This window comes from Dromaius novaehollandiae, chromosome 1 (genome assembly GCF_036370855.1).
Source record: "Dromaius novaehollandiae isolate bDroNov1 chromosome 1, bDroNov1.hap1, whole genome shotgun sequence".
Taxonomy (NCBI): domain Eukaryota; kingdom Metazoa; phylum Chordata; class Aves; order Casuariiformes; family Dromaiidae; genus Dromaius; species Dromaius novaehollandiae.
Window position 1 is genome coordinate 56001706 of NC_088098.1, and position 17830 is coordinate 56019535.

The following is a 17830-nucleotide window of genomic DNA, read 5'->3' on the forward strand; positions in this document are numbered from 1 at the left end:
GACAGTGCATGAGGCCTGTTGTTATGGGCGCACAAAGCTTTGCCATTGTCACACAAAACCTTAGAAATTTTCATTCCAAAGTGAAGGGTTTATTCCATACTTACTCTTTTGTGCTTGGCTGCTGAGAATCCATTTCCTTGAAATTGTGCAGATGAAAGTGTTGTGAACATTAATGATAGATTTGCTAGCTTTGCTGTATTTTGCTTGACTCTTCACTGTCCTCTTCCTTTTCTAGCAAGCTCCTTGGAGGAGAGGAGAAGATGAGGGGAAACCCAATATACTCTCTTCTTCTGATTAATTTCAATCTTTCATCTTTCCTTATGCTGATGAATCACAGATGTAGCTCTTTACCCCAATCTCTCTCAGTCCAATTTTGTATACTTCATGCTTTCGATCACCTATTGTGTCATTGTCAGCTCCAACTGCATTTGACCTAAGCTGGCTCTATTACTCAGACCCGTGAACTTAGGCTGTGTTTTCTCTGTGTCTTTTGAATCCTCCCTCAAACCATCTACAGAACACCTGTCATGTTTCTTTCTGTACTGACTTTCAAAACTCTTGCTGAATTCTTCTTCTCCAGCCCAAACAGCTGTTACTTCTTTTGCCATAGCCCTACCACCACCTCTCACTCAGTACATACAGAAGGCAGCTGATACCATTTTTTAGATCATTGTTCCAACAGTGCCAGTGTCTTCTTTTATTTCTTTCACTACTTGCTTCCTCCTGGTCCGTCTTGTCTTTCCCTGCCTGCAAGGTGCTGCATCTACCTCTACTTCACTTATCTATTAATGCCTTCTTATCATCTATTAACTGCTTGTCTCCCCTCTTGTTCTCCTGGCACCAATCTGCTATCCAGTCTGCCACTCCTGTGGAGCCATGCTCTCCTCTCTTGAGATGGTCCTGCAATACCTTCAGTGAGCTACTTTTCAAATCCTTCTTATTTAGGTTGCTCTTTAATAACTCTCCATGCGGTTTCTATTTATGAGAAGTTAGTCTAATAAGAAGAGCACAGAGTTAGGCTGTTGGGAAGCAACAACATACTTAATGCAAATGAAATATCAAATAACAAAGTTAAACCAGTGTGGCAGGCATATTGCCCTGAAACTTTGTTGACTTTTCCACATGTAAAAGAGAAGCTCTTCATGACAGAAAATGCCTCTTCCTATACCTACCTACATACCCATATATATGTATACACATGTATGTACATGCAGTACATATGTATATAATGTATATATGCATACATATGCACGTAGGGTATATATGTGAAATAAATGCACAGGAGAGGTAAAACATTTCAATTCTGTTGAACATAGTATGTTCAACATACTGGGCAGCATATGAGAAAAATATCATCTCGTATTCCTAGGGACACACAGGCTTGTGCTACAGGGCACACACAAGATTTCTCATGCATATTTTGCACTGGATTTATGATAAAATTTCTAACAACTTTGTAGAGGGAAGTGCTAAAGATTTTTGTGTTAGAAGTATATTTCCAGAGGTTACTCAGGGAATTTGCTGCAAGAGAAGAGAGTCTGTTCCAGAATGAGAGCAGGCGTAGAAGTAGAACACAAGAGTGAGTTTGGGAGCAGGGAGAAACATGAATTGATACAGACAGAACAGGAATCACACAGGGCATCAATAGTGAGGATGAAAAGCTTGAACCTGACAGTGATCTGAAGAGATGAATGATATGTGGCAGGAGAAGAGAAAGATTTTAGAAATCACATATTTTGTATAAACTGGTACAAGATCAGAGACTGGAAGGTCATAGAGGAAGGGTCAGTCACTCAGGCAAGACTAACATGAAGTGCCAGACATTCAGCTGCTATAACTCAGCATAAGTAGACTGATTTTATTGAAATGCACTTTTCTGCCATGAGAATGTGGCTTCACATATATAATGATCATTTCAGAAAGCTGGACAATCCAGCTGTAATTCTGCCTGCTTAATAATTTTTAGCCATGGTCATGCCAGAATCATAGTTGTGTTTTCTGTTGTCTGGCTGTTAGTGGTGATATATATTTCAGTAAGAAAGACAGCTTAATTTTCATAAACTAACTTGTGCCTGGAGTAACAAAGAGTGAGAAGAGTGCACTAAATCATTACTGCAGGGCCAGAGCAGAAAACAGTGACAAAGTTCTTGTTGTTAGTCATGGTGTTTTATTATAATAACTCTTAAGAAGAGGAAAGAGGCAGTTCAGAATACTGAACAACTCAAATTCATTATGGTAGCCACGGTGTTCTCATTTGCTGGAAGAGCAACCCATGCTTGCCTTTTACAAAGGCCTTGGTGGCAGGGAAGATCAACACTCTAGTCTTTCACCTTGGGAAGTCTGAATTCAGATTCTGATATGATCAGAGGTGAAACAAAACTGGTGAAAAACCAACTAGGAAGTTTCATTCACATTGCAAAAGCAGGCCCAACAGCACTGTAGCCTTTGCTTGGGAGACTTGAGTTAATCAAAAGCTAACAGTGCAAAGTTTCAGCAGAACTACATATGCCTCGCAGGGAAAACAGGAAGAGCAGCAGAAGGACAGGTCAGGGCAGAAGCCAGAGAACTATGGACAAGGAGAGTTTCATTGTGCGTACTCACACCGTGCGTTGATTTTGCCGGTACCTCATTTCTATGACTTCCTAATGCAGTTGAGAAGGTAACTTAACTAAGTGAAATGACTGGTAATACTCAAATACATTAGATAAATTTTCTCACTCACAACAATCATTGATATCAAAATCTTTTGATGAATGTTTTGACAGAAACATTTTTAGTTGTTCAAAATGAGAATGGCAAAAAATTATGATTTGGATTTTTTTGAACTTTTAAGTACATAGAATAATGTGGAACATAAGTTATATATTATGCATCTATATTACGTATCATGTTGTTCAATATTATTGAAATGGGGTATTGTACATTGTTAAAATAAAACATTTAGATGTGATTATTTTGATGGTTGCAAATCAAAATATCTTGGGGCCTCTTTTCCAGAAAATATTTCAGAATTTCAGTTTTTTATCCGGATTCAGAATGAAAGCATTTTTTTGGAATCATCAAAATTTGCTACGCAGCTGAAGTTCTGTTTTTCTGATCAGTTCTGCCCTCAGTTGAGATCATAGAGATAACGAAAAGGAAAAAAAATAGGTATTCTTCTTTGGAAGCGACAGCAACACTATCCCAGGCTAGAGAAAATGGAGATATAACTAGTGAGGGTACTAAATGTAGCTTCATAACTTTCTCCAAGATGACTTGGGTGGCAAGTCATTTCATCTGCCTAATAAGATTTTAGATACCAGTAAGAGTTATAACAAGTTATATGATATATTAGCCTAGCACAGTACTTGAACATGTGTGCATTCCCAGGCAGCTCCAAAAGCAAACTGAAATGTGTTAGCTAACACATTTTACTTTGTGACAAGCCAAAAGGGCAAGTCCAGGCAATTATTCCAGCTCAGTTGATACAACATAACTCACATTATCTTATCCATGTATCTAAGCCCTAAAGCTTACATGTTAACTGCTGTGTTCATCTATGTCCCATACCAAACTCCCAGAAATACTGTTCAGAGCAGGATTTGTTCTGGTGTCTTTAAAAATACAGGGGAAAAGGGAAAGGAAATGATACTGCTACAAAAAATATATGGAAATATAATTTCCTAAGCCTTCCAGTCTATATTGGCATGAGAAATACTGAGAAATAAGTATTTCAGGGGTATATTTTCAGAACTGAGATTTTGAACTAGTAGGTGGGAAAGCAAAGCCATTAACAAGCAGCAAGGTTTGTTCATTTCTTATTATTTGTCAGTAGGAAGGCTGACCTCTGTGACTTGTTTGGCAACACATGGGGCTAAAATAATGAAAGCAGATTGATGCTCCATGGTAAGGAAGTTCAATATCTGCTTCTTGCAAATGGAATTCTAACATTTCTTTTGATGTTAGCAGTACTATCCTCAAAAGGATCTGCTGACTGCTGAGTTGTGAAATGTGCTGTTAGAGTACGGGCAGGGTCACTCTCTTCCTACCAGCTGTGCCGTTGCATTCCAGCCCAGCTACACCTGCATTTTTTACTGTTTTTTTCACCCTTTACTAGCCATGGTAGTTTCTTATTTTGATTTATTCTACCTCGTCTGTCAGGGAGTGGTTCATAAAGAATAGTCAGCCTTGTAGCACAGAATCAACAAGTATTAGTTTAAATCTGTGCCCCTTGGCCTTTTTTGACTAAGACTTGTTTCAATCAGTCAAGATCCTTTTCATATTTCCTCACAGTATATGTCCCATGGGGCCTCATTTGCTGTCCAGTGTGTTCTATGTGTCTCACAGGTTGAGAAATGCTATAGTTTGTTTGGAGAAAGAGCAGACCTTCCTTTCAGCAGTTGCTGAGGATGCATCAGCCTCTAACTTGAGTTCCTCTCATTTTCTTGTGCACTGTACTCTCCTAATATTCCCAGTTTTGAATAGCATCAGTGGGGTGATAAATGCATGGTGGGCTTTTAGATGATCCTTTCCCCTCTCACCTAGATTTCTCATCTTTTCAAAAAACTAGTGAAGGAGTATAATGTGGAAAAGGAAATATATAATATATAATGGAACAGGAGAGACATCACTAGAAAATGAGGGCTGGTGAGGACTGTCATGTTGTGACTGGGATAGGGTAGGTTGATCCTGAACAGGGGTATGGAGTGCACTTGGTAATCTCTCAAAGTCATTTCTAGATTGATTTTCATTCACTCCTTGAATGCTTTTGTAATGTGCAGTTCTGCTGTATTTGTTAAATGCATTGGCAAGTCACTCCTCCTTACCCCTTACACTCTTTGAAACTGAGTTCTGCATGAGGGTTACTAACATTCTACTGAGTTAAAGACCAGAAGAGACTGTTGTGGTCACTCAACTCGTCCTAACTTCTTCCTAGCTGTTTATGAAATTAAATGAATCTTTATGTCTTGCTTCACAGCCCAGTCTGTCTGTGACCATACCAAATTTTAGTAATGCAGATAATGGTCCTACATATGCAGCATAGAATGATAATTTAATACTTTCAGTGCACTGCTGTGGCCCTACACTCAGTTTTACTAGCATATCTGAGATTTGGAAATGTTCTTGCAGTGCATGATATTTAACTGATTTCTAGAAAGGCTGTAAACAATTTCCAGTCCCAGTCATACTGCCATTACTGAATGTGTCCCTCTGTCAAAACACCATTCTCTCTGTCAAAACACCATTCCCTTTCCTTTCTTTGTTTAGATCCAAATGCAGTTTTTTCCTTCCCTCTTTCACAAGAGCACCATTTCAATCACTTCTCTTATTTACATTTTATACAGCACATCTCAGGATAGATAATTAAGTCCTTATCTATACAAACATTCACTTTCCAGTTGATTTTTAAGCAGCGAAACCTTCTAGACACATTTGATTTAAAACACGTTTTACTCTAGCTGAAACCAGCTGCTAATCAATGTAAGCTAAACCACAATAAGCCCATCTAAAGCTGAAATCATAATTTCACACAGGCACTACCTAAATGAGTTTTAAATTACTCTCTTGAATTAAAACAGTGCAACTTTCTTATGTAGGCAAGCCCTTAGAATCCAATATTTTCTAGAGCAAAAGGGATTTCCTTTGTGACAGAGAGAAAAAACCCTGAAACCAGTGGGGGGGTGGGGGGGAGCATGGAAAGAGAATAATTTATTATATCAAGCTTTGTTCTTCAATTATATTATCTCTATCAGAGTATAAACAGATCTTCATATTAGATGATCATTTTACCAACACTTTCTTCTCACCAGGAGTGTTCTTCATTATTGTATTCCAAAATCAGGCAGCATTCAGATTTGTCTGGGTGATATATTTTTGTCAGCATGGCAAAGGTTCCCACACTGTTTAATTACTCAGACTAGCCAGGGTAGAAGAAAAGAAATGAGCCGTGCTGAGTTTGCTGTGCCAGGATTGTTTTCTATTACATAACTAGGCATCTTCCTAATGCGTGAAAGGAAGGCAGCCTCAGAACTGCTGTCTTCTGTTTCCACCGACTGTCCCACTCCAGATTTTGTGTTTACCATTGATTGACTGCCTTTTTTTTAATGATATATTTGCAATTTGCTCATTTGCAGGGCAGCAGGTTCTTGGCTTGGTGGAGAACCAAAGTGACTGGTATCTGGGCAACCTTTGGAAGAATCATCGTCCCTGGCCAGCACTTGGGAGGGGCTACAATACAGGTAAGCCCTGAGGGTTTTCTTTAAATTAACATTTGCATTGAAGGTGGAATTTATCTCCTGGTATAGAATATGAGATACAGTACCTCCTTCCCAACCTACCTCAGAATTTGCAGCTTAGAGCAGTAAAAATGATGTAGTGTGATGCATTTTGGAGTTTCTGCTCCTATGCTGCTCTGTGGGGAACATGTTCCTTCTCTAAATGGTCTTAAGAGAGATTGTAGGACATCCTTTGGGGAATAACAGAGCTTTTCAGCAGTCTGACACATTCTAAGCACAGCTCTTACATAAAGATTTCTCTCTATGATGAGCACCTGAAGCATATGTAGGCCCAGCAAGAGGGAAAGAATAGGAATTAAGGCTCATTTTCTGTAGAGAGGTAAATGGTATCACAGAATGTCAGTCTAGTAACGATACAACTCCTGCAGAACAGCAACAGGGTCATAATTGTCCTAATAAAATGCAAATCACTGGCCATCAATTTCTGCTACTGTGAGAAAGGAATAGAGGCACTAGATCAAAGAATTTATTAGGTTATGAGAGACAGGTCTTCCCTCTGATTTGTGTTTGGTATGTGAGAAAACATACCAGGTGCATAAAGAACACACACATACATCTAAATCATTTCAATGCTAGGCTTTATGCACTGGTGCGGTGAGTTAGGTTCCCCCTCTATTTGTAATAAAAGGGCAGAACAGATGGTGAAGGCTCCATTTAGAAAAGATGAGTCTATTTAAATAACCCTGCACTATCAGAAAATGATTCACCATAATAGTGGTTTTGCTGTGCAGAAATATACAAGATTCAATTAACCAGACTAACTAGAAAAAGGATTGCATACAGTTGTATCTGGGCCATCTGTATTTCCATAGTCCTTTGTGTACTGGGAGGAATCATGCCAGTTTTTGTGAATTTGAATTTCAGCCTTGGCAAAACATCTCTGTTCTCTGGAAATGTTCAAAAGAATAACCTGATAGAACTCAGATAGGTATAGATGTAAGATTATGGCAAATGAGTTTTGTTTCCTGGTTCTCTGCTCACCAGAATGGGAGAGTGTTTTACTACAGTCTTAAGCTGTAGTCTTAAGAAAAGAGATCTTTATGTGAGTCTCTTCAGCCAGGTCCAGCCCTGGAAGACTTGCTGCAGAAGCACTCCTCTGAGTCAAAATTCTTCTACTGCCTTCCACTGCTTCCTCCCTATTCCTAAAGCGTATCATTTTTCGCTGACCTCTTCCTTTCTATATGTCAGCCAAGCTGGACAGCTTGTAGGTTGGGGGAGTCTAGAAGGCAGACACATTAAAGCCAGAGCTCTTTTTGTTTCTTCTCCACTAGCTCTTTAAACCTAGTAAGCATATGAGTTCTCCTATTCCTGCATGCCCAGACCAAATCTCCAGGCAGCCGATGCAGATATTGAAGGAAAGTTTTTTGTTTGGTTGTTTTTTATCCCTCTTGCTCATTTGCACAGGCAGATAATCCAAGTCACACTTTCATCCATGATAATATAATCTTAGGAAAAGCAGACCAAACTCAAAGCCAGTTCAATGATAATTTCATCGTGTGTAAAATGTTCTTAGTTAGACCCATTCTTTATTCACAGTGTTTGAGACGACATTCACTTCCTCAAGCCATTTTAAACACCGTTCTTTCTGTGCCACCAAGGTACCGCCATTTCTTCTATACCTCATTCACCAAAACTCAGTAAGCTACCTTACCAAATACTCTTTGTATATGACACCCACTCCATTTTGCCTGTCTGCACTGAGATTAGCACTTACAGGCCTATAGTATGTTAGTTAAAACACACACTTCACTCTGTGTGATCTATATTGTTTTTTACTGACTAAACTGTGCTTTTGAAAATATTGCCTAAGCTGCACTATGATTTTTCTCTTTACAGATGCTAAACTGACAGCTCCAGAATTGCTCTGTATGGTTTGATGTTCATTTCTGGAGCAATAGCCATTTTAATCCTCAGAAAAATATTTTATCAAAGAAATTCTAAACATAAAACCTTTTAGTGCTTTGTCTGCATTATACTTTCCAGCATGGTAGAGAATAGCGTTTAAAAACAATTTCTGGTGACTCTATTGTCATGATTTCAGGCCACTTCCTCAGGTGATGTAAATCTCTCTTGGCTTCTCTGGCTTTACAGCATCTGGCCTGACTTACAACAGCTGAGAATCTGACTCCAAGTCTTTCAGATGGAGCTTTAGAATGGATCAGTCTAAATTATACCAGGCAGTATTTTCAGTGCAGAGGTTTCAGGACCCAGGAGAGTTTAGTCTCTTGATAATAATGTCCATTATTCCTGAGACAATTCAGAATTCATTTTCTATCATGCCACAGCACAGGAACCATTTCTCAGAGTGACCCTTTCCTCCATGAGGTCTGTAAAATTCTTATGGGAGTAGAGACTGTAAAAATTAACACCGAAACAGAACAAGAAGAACAATAGTAAACTGAGGAAAAGACAAACACCTAAAAAGCTGAGGAAGTTTGGTTTTGTTTTTGTTTTTAATTAGAAAAGCATAACAGCCTTAGACTCAAACTATTTTTCTAGGTTAATATTTCAGTTATCACTGGAAATATACCTATACTACATATGCTATGTACTGTTTTCAGATCTAAATTCTTTTCTTATATTTTCTGACTCTGAGAACAGCCATCTTGGTCTGAACCACAGACTGACTCGGGGCATGAGCCTGTGGGTCTTGAGACAACTCACTTCTATACTCCGTAATTTGGGATCACATCTTGTGCTTCTTCATGACAATACTGTGCATCTTCAATTCAGAAAGCAGATGACTGGTAGAGAAAGGCAAAATAGGTGGTTGGGGCGGAGGGGGTCCATGGAATTGTCTATGGTCCTGATCCAGAAAAGTAGTAACTGCTTTCATCTGTGCTCTGTGCACCTCCACTCACTATTAGTGTGAACAGCTAGGCACGTGTCTTTTCAGAACAAGTTTTCACTGAACTGGACACTATGATATTGGATCTGATGTTAAGAAGTGCTGAACACTTTTAAGTAGACATTTTTGTTTTTCCATAAGTCTCACAATTAATGCTTTGAGATACTGATGCCTAATTCTGCATAGATCTGTTACTAAAATACCTTTTTTCCCCTGGAAGCCTCAGAATTCTATGAGAGCCATCTGTATATAATTTATAAGTTATATTCCATAGCTGCTGACTACAACTAGCACTTTTCTCCATGGTTTAGAGAAAGATGTTTTTTGAGAGAGGTGCTTTTTCAAAATTTTCTTCATGAATGAAGAAGTCAGAGAACCATGGGGTTTTGAACCCTTAAATACCCAGCATCAGGCCCTAAGACAAGAGAATGTCACTCAGTTTAGGCATGCCCTCTCTAAAAGCCATTGCAATACTCCTACCTCTCATTACATAAAACGTTAGTCCCTTTTGGTACCAGTCATTCAGGAATTGCTATTATTATGTTTGGTTGTAAGTACAGGAGCCTTTGAAAACAAATGCAAAATACATTTTAATGATCAAAAAGCAAAACAAAAAAAAGAAGAAAAATGAGATCCAACACTAGTTATCAAGGCTAAAAGTAATACTCTCTTCACCTACTCAGATTCACGCTGTACTAATTGTTCAGATTTTTGAATTAGATGATTGTTATTTCTGTAAGTGACTATGAGCCCCCTCAGCAAATATTGTGGAATATCAGTGCAAAGCATACTTATCCATGTGTTTTATGCTGTACAAAAATGCATTCAAAGTACAAGTATCATGCACATTATATAGGAAGTATTTCAGGAAATGCCTGCACACTGGCATTTTTGGGCTCAACAAGAAAGCTTAATCTGTTTGTGTCAATGTTTGGAAGCTGAAACGGTAATTCTGCTTTTGATGGCCACCTCCCTATTTTTGTTGGCTGTAATCTTTAGCTTGCACTTAAAAATAACCTATCTAAAAGCTGGCTGCTTGAAAGAATAGCTTCCTTTTCAGCCTTTCTCATTCACTACCTAAAGCATGTGATGTACCACCAACTTGTTTACAGCACATTTGACATTTCTGAAATGCAGGTCAATATGTATTTGATTTTGAAAATGGTGCCTCCAGTTTGAGATGCCTATCCACATAACAATGGGATTGCTGTGACTGAATTAGTCCTCTGTTCATTGCATTTTCTAAGATATGTCCTTTGCTCCTTGGCAATTGGATCTATCAGGCTCTGCAATAAGTGCATTTTTTTTTAAAACAACACCAAACTTGATTTACATTGGCAACTTTCATCTCCTAAGAAACCTGCGATGAAGAGTCAATGGCATTCAGACAGTCCATACCAGATTCTAGTTTCCATTTTACCGGGGTAAAAAAAAAGTAATTCTTTTGAGTTGACTGAATTGTCCAAGGTTTGTGTTTTTAGTGATTTGACCTGAGTTCATAATGTAGATCTTTGTATGATGTACATAAATAGGATATATATATATATATTTACTATTCCAGTCTAATGATTTAAAGAATCATTCTGAAGTGTGGTATTTTTAGCTTTCTAGAGACAGTTCTTTATGTGAACATACATAGTTTGATGAGTAATTACGTTGTCCAGCACGCTGAAATGCCCTCTGTTTTTTGTAGAGGAGCCATCATTAGCAGGTTAAATTCAGACAAAAGACCTGCCCATAAAAGCTTAGTAGAGGCATCCAGGTGCCTAAATGGAGAACAAAACCTCTATTATATGCCAGGAGATCCTCAGGCAAATGCATAGTAATAGTAAAACTAGTACTTTTTTTTTTTTTTTTTTTTTTTTTTTGTAGTGCAAGTTCACTTTCCAGCTTCTCACTGTGCTCTATAAAGGCGATTAAGTAAATACAGTTCCTTTTTGTAGATATGGGAACAGAGGTTTTAGCCATGGTCCCAAAGCAAAGAAGTAAGGGTCACAGTTGGACTCCATTTTGGGGCTCTAAGGACTAGCCAGGGGCCTAGCACAGAAAGCAGCAGAGTAACTAAGATGTCTTTCTACACCCTTGGGTCAAAGTTGTCCCCTCTAAGAGAATGCCAACAAATAATAATTGAATGTAGTCATAGTCACATCAGTCTCTTAGATGCCATTGACTACAGAAACTATTGTGCTTTAACCGTTGTAATGAACTGGACAAGCTAGGTCCAGACGGAACTTTGCCATTAAAAAAAAAATCTTCAGGATGTGGGAAAATCAAGAAACTTTCTTTATACTGCTTCAGCTGGAGATGTTCTGAGAAAGAATCTGCAAAACTGAGTGACCGCTAAGATCTCGGAAGAAGCAGCTTACTTCTTTCATTTACCTATTGCCCTATTTCTTTCTGTATGTTCAGCCACTTCCTGACTTTAACTGTTCCCACTGTAGCTCCTCAGCGCTCCCTCCTCCACCTGCCTGCAAAGAGCTGAGCTCAGAGAAGGATAGGAGCACTGCAACAGACTATACAGGTAGTTTCTATGCTCTTGTTCTGAAGTCCTTTGCAGAAGTGGTGAAAAGAGAAGTTTTCCTGATTAGGATCATAGAATCGTAGAGCAATTTAGGTCAGAAAGGATCACCAGAGGTCGTCTGGTCCTCCTCCCACTGAAAGCCAGCTAAGGTTGCTCAGGGCCCTGTCCAGATGAGGACTCCAAGGATGCAGATTCCACAGCCTCTCAAGGAAGCCTTCTCCAGTACTTGACTACTGTCATGGTCAGAAAAGCCGAAAATCAAAAAAGTTTCTCCTAAAATAAAATCAGAAATTTCCTTCCTGCAACTTGTGTCAGTTGCCATTAAGTAGTTGTAGATAGCAATAAGATCTCCCCTTACCTTTCTCTTTTGCAGGCTAAACAAACCCATTTCTCTCAGCCTCTCCTCATACATCATATTCTTTAGCCCCCTGACTATTTTGTTGGCTCTCTGCTGGATTCACTCCAGCATGTCGATATCTTTTTTTGACTGAGGAATCCAAAACAGTACTACAGATGTGGTCTTACAAGTGCTATATAGCAGGAGTAGTCACTTCCCTTGATCTGCTGACTACATTCTTGCTAATACAGCTCAGGATGCGGTTGGCCTTCTTAGGCCAAGGGCATGCTGCTGGCTCATGTTCAATTTGCTGTTCTCCAAGATCCCTAGCTCTTTTCCTGCAAAGCTTCTTTCAACCATGTTAACTCTCAGCCAGCCCTGTTGCGTGGAGCTATTCCATGTAGGATTAGGTGCATGCAGGACTTTGAATTTGCTTTTGTTGAACTTTAAGAGATTTCTGTTAACCCGCTTGTCCAGCTTGTCAAGCTCCCTAGGGGTAGCAGCCCTGTCCCCAGGGTATTGATCACTTTTCCCAATTTCTGTGATCTGTGAAATTGCTGAGGGTGCATGCTATCTCATCTCCAGGTCATAAAAAAAGATGTCAAAATGCTCCAGTATCAGCTCCTGTGGAATACCACTTGTAACTGGCCACCATCTGGATTTTTTATTGCTGATCATAATCCTTAGGCCCTGGCAGTCCAGCCAATTTTCCACTCACCTTATAGTCCACCTATCCAACTCATACCTCACCAGTTGGCTATAAGCATGCTAAAAAGCTCTACACACATTTTATCCGTATACAAACTCAACCCTGTATTTCTGTTTTGTTATTAGAAAAGAAATGGTTGTGAAGGAAGGATTGAACTGACCTTTAGTGAAACCATTACATTAAAGTACATCATGTTTTCTTTTTTAAAAAAAGCCCTAGTTAATCTTTAAGGCTTGTTCATTCTGTGCTGTTGCTTTCCTTCTCCTAATGAATTTCTTAGGACTTTCTATTTTCCCAAATCTAATCCACCCTATAAATTGTTCATTAAGTGAAAAAATAAAAATGTTGTATGGTTGCTTTTGAACACAAAACCCCAAGCCCCTTTGTTGTCTAACCGTAAAGAAATACCTGAGAGGCTGTTCAGCCCATGACCCATGTTTCCTCCTCTGCTGCTAGGACCTTCACTGAGGACCTGGCCAGGAAAAACTGTGACTGGTTCTTACTTCTTGTGCCCATCCCTACAATTAGCCTTGTGGATGACTTTTCTAATATTAGAAGCCAGTCAAGTTAATTGCCACCTGTGCAGTGTGCATTTCTCTTCTTCACATAGTCCAAGGTAAAAACCTTGTAAAATATTGACATATCAACCCCTGTTAAATATGATGTTTTTGAGAGGATCAAAAACAAAAAAACCATAATTTAAAGCAATGTTCCTCATTAAATTTCACTTTGTACTGCCCACTGAGGAAGAAAAAAACAATATCATGGATAAGTCCAGATCTAATATAAAGGCCTGACTGTTGACTTAAATGGACCTAGGCTAATTTACAGCAGCTGAGGGTCAAGAAATAGACCTTTTTTTTTCATTTAAAGGTGAGTGATTCTTTTGTAGACAGTGCAAGAGAAGTTAGTTTTGGGAGGGGTACTTGCTTTCACCAGGGCAAATGTTCAGAGAATTTCAGCAAACTGCTTCACTTTTTATCTATGGAAGCAAGTTTGCTATGTGATCCTTGTTTCCAGATACACCTGCACAGGAAAGAATAACTTCCATGACTGGCCCTCCTGTATAGTGAATCTGTACAGTCTATACTATTCTTTAGTTCCTCTTCGGGATAGCCAGCCAAAGTCCGGTTACTCTGGCTTGATGTAGGATTGTAATGCTCACTCTCACTTCTGTGTTTTGATTCATTGACATCTAAAATCATACGCTCAGAAACAAAGAATAGAGGAATGAGAATCAATCCAAGATGGATCACCTGAACATAAGCTCCAGGTTTAATACAGTAGCCAAAACTCTTCATCTAATCATTGGGTACAATGTACGAGTACGAGTACAGGAAATAGTTGTTGGGTTTTGTTTTTGTTTTTTTAATTGGGCACAGTTATTTTTTACTCCTGACATACTGGGTATGTCTACACTGTCAGGTAACTTAGCTTCCTAGTTTGCTCTTCAGTCTTGGCTCCCTGATCGTCTACAGTGCACAGAAGTTAGTTGGCACCGTGTCGGTCTCAGGGAGCAACATAGCTCCCTCCAAAAAAATATTGGGTGTATATTAGCAGTTGTTCACTCCAAGGAAAGTTTCTTGAAGGTAGTATGGATGGGACTACATTGTGTTTAGTTCCTCTTTCTCGTCCTTCAACACTGCCACATGCTCTTAAGGCATTTTCCGGGTCATGCAACAGAGACTCTCAGCTTCATGAAACAAAATCTCCAATCTAATAAACTCTAGCATGGCTTTCACATTATATCAGACACTGACAAACACAAACATAAAATAATTCTTATGTCTAAGACCCAAAGGAGCACAACTCACGTCCTCAGAGACAGGTACTATATAGTATGGATGTGGTCAGCTTACTCAAGAAGGAGCTAGGCCCTGAACAGCGTGTGTACAACCATTCCATACTGCTTGACGTAGGTGCTAGGGATCACTTCTTGGAGTGGATACTTTTAAAAATGTACATTTAGCCACTTGTCCAGGTCTAATCCTCATACATCAAGAAGGGTACCTATAAATTAACAAAATTAAAAGAAAATATTAGAAAAATTGTTACTTAACTATTGTTAATAGAGGGCTTGCCAATTTAGCAAAGGTTTGACAAGATCAAATGGCTGCAAGTTCAAAGACATGTTTGAATTAGAAATAAGGGATGTATCTTTCCTCTAGAGAATTATGCATTGAAATAACTTACCGAAATTTGTGATATATTACCCATTATTGGAAATTTTTAAATCAAGACTGAATGTTTTTCTAAAAGTTATGCTCTAGTTCAAGCACAAATTGGTTTTGAAAAATCCTATGGCCACTGTTTTGCAAGAGCTAAGAATTGTCCTTTTGGGATTTATCACTTAAAAATCTCTCTGAGACTTTATTTTTTTTCTCATCTGAAGTCACCTAAACAAACAAGCAAATCAAATCACAGGTAATCTGCAGTGTCAGAGCTTACTGCATTTTTTCTATTGGAGAGAAGGAAAGTCCTTTAAAACTTTCTAGAAATTTTCCACTTTTCCCCAAAGCAACTTTTTTTTAAATTTCACATTTCAAAGTGCTTGATCAGATAGGTACCTGACCTTCTTTGTAGTCGTGTCCATCATGACTCCCAGCCATATACAGAGATACACACTAATTCTGCTACATGGCAGTGATGTGAGACTTTTGCATCTTTGGGACAGCTCTCTCATGCTCCATTTAGATTGACCATTGTCCTTGTGCTGCAGCATACAGAAACGGAAACCTCCCTCCTCTCTCCCTTTGCTGTTCTGAAGCCATAATGTTTTAACTAAGGTTTACCACTTCTGGATTTTCCTGAGCAAAAACTTTCCCATTCTTTAAAATTTTAACAGAATTTACTGATTTGCTTCTTGGTATTTCTGTTGGAAGCCATCTCTTTAGTTGACCAACTGAGAAATCCCTACAGCTGTTGCTTTCCACTGCCTTTATATTGTAATGTCTGTGCCTTATATGCTCACAAGGGACATGAAGTGCAAAGGCTACAGGGAAACTGAGAAGCTTTTAAAAACCCATGTAAAGAGCTTCTCCACAGATGGTTTTCATCTCCTGCAACTCCTTGCATGAGGTTCAGGAAACAGCAACAAACACAGGAATCCAGCAAAGGTTACTGTCCTTATTGTCTTCCTTGAGGCCCAAAGTGGTCAGAGCGGGTGGGAAAAGATCTATCTTCCCTTTTTGATTTTGCTAATATTTGTCCTTTTGCCAGCTTTGTTGCTTTTTCCATTATAGGGTTTAGGAAAAATTCCTCAGCAGTTTGGGAAGAGAAGGTCTGTTGTTTTGCACCACTTACATTCTGTGTAAGAGATGGCCAGTTCCTCCAGGCCTGGAGAAGTTTTTTCTTTGCCATAGAATTGTAACCTCTTTTCACAGGACTCTGGAGGATAGGAAGGGAGGACATTACTTGCCAGAGCAGTTTTTGTGTAGCAGAGATTTTCATCCATAGACTTCCTGAAAGTATTCTGGGTCATGGCTCTTCCCCTGTAGACCTTTCAGACACCTGACTCAAGGAACTTTTTCTCTAGCAGGCCTTAGAGCTTTAAGAAAGCTGGAGAAATTCCCGCAGATATAACAGTAGTTAAAAAGAAGATAAATTTACAAAAACATATGTATCTTTTTAAAAATACTCAAGAAGAGTAGAGTAAAAAAAAATTTAGAAATTCAGGAAATTCTGAGCTGCAGTCAACAGCTGTGTAAGAAGTTAGAATCATGCTGTAGTATACCCAGGATCTAAACTCTGCATAAGGAGAAATTACATACTTTGGAAGAAGAGAACAAAAAAGCGAAAGTGTTTTATTTCACTGAACAGTCATCAGGAGGCATAAATAAAATGTTTATAAAGCTCCAAGAGGAACTACGCTCCCAAGAAAGTAGCTGCAATAAATTTCAAAATGCACTCTATCACAAGTTCACTTTCAATACACGCACTGAGAACATGAGGGCTCTTGCATTCTGTCACCATGCCCAGAAGGACACCCACTTTCCATTTTAAAACACTTTCTTTGCCTTGTTTTGTTTTCTGAGAGAAAAGTTCAAATGTAGAGTTGTTGTTTATTCTAAATTAACACAACATGCATCACTGCATATTTTCATTAGATATTTTACATTGTGAAAGTCTGTTTTGGAGAATAAGGCTGGTGCATGTAAATGCACAGTTAAATAATGTATCAGGATAACACAAAATTATGTTAGAATGCCCATCCTCTGGTCATTCCATATTAAAAGCTATAGACATAAGTTATGGTTTTATTATACTAATGTTACAGCTAGTCAAATTACGAGCAGCAGTTAGATGGTCTGTAAATCAAGTAAAATAAATCATTATTTCTATCTTATGCAGTTATTGTCATTCAGTGATTTGCATCCACACAAAGACTTAAAATGGAAGACTTAGAAATGTGTGCAATGGGGGCATTCACTGTTGTGATGGCTATTTGGGCAGAAATATGTGACTTGTAGAATTTCAGCTCTATTCCCATTTTTTTTAATTCATAACAGGTGTTGATTTTCTGTTTGTTCTTGGTATGGCGGATGAAGCACAGAGGCTACAGTCAGTGAAAAGAATCACAATAAGCATATATGCACATGAATTTTTTGTGTGCACATGATTTCCTGCTCAGCAGCCTACTTAAATGTGTGTTGTATATCTGCATCATATGCTTTTTGGACATAAATCACAGTTCCTGGTGTGGCCCAGTGGATTCCAAATTCAGTCTTTAACAAAATTTGGGCTCTGATCCTGCAAAGGCATAGCCACATTCCTAGCATTATGCACTATAGTCACTTCTACTGATTTCAGATATAGTAAGTTGGAATTAGAAGAACATGCAGAAGTATTTGCTGGGTCACTATGCAGTTAGTGGTAACTCTGTATCATGGTACTTCTCCTGGGATAGCAGGACTACAAGCTCCTTCCATAGCTTCTAAAATTGAGCTAAACTTTTTGGTGCCAAATCTGTTTCAAAAAACATCTTAGCTTACTGTTGTTTGTACTACCTTAAATCTCTGGGTCAAAGTTATTTATTGTATTAAATCTCCATAATGTCAGTCCTGCTTAACATTATTCCTTACAGCATATAAGACTCAGTAGTTTGGTGTATAGTCTCTGGTATGCTTGTTAGGTACTGTAA

General features: G+C 38.7%; 1 protein-coding gene across 4 annotated transcripts in view; it reads left to right on the top strand.

The window, feature by feature from the left end:
* Positions 1-17830, top strand: part of LARGE1 (LARGE xylosyl- and glucuronyltransferase 1) — a 287833-nt gene that overhangs the window by 210238 nt on the left and 59765 nt on the right. For all 4 annotated transcript variants that reach the window (XM_064513273.1, XM_026117942.2, XM_064513280.1 and 1 more), the window contains one exon: positions 6114-6218. In XM_064513273.1, the coding sequence (XP_064369343.1) occupies positions 6114-6218 (105 nt within the window). The remainder of the gene's footprint in view (positions 1-6113; positions 6219-17830) is intronic.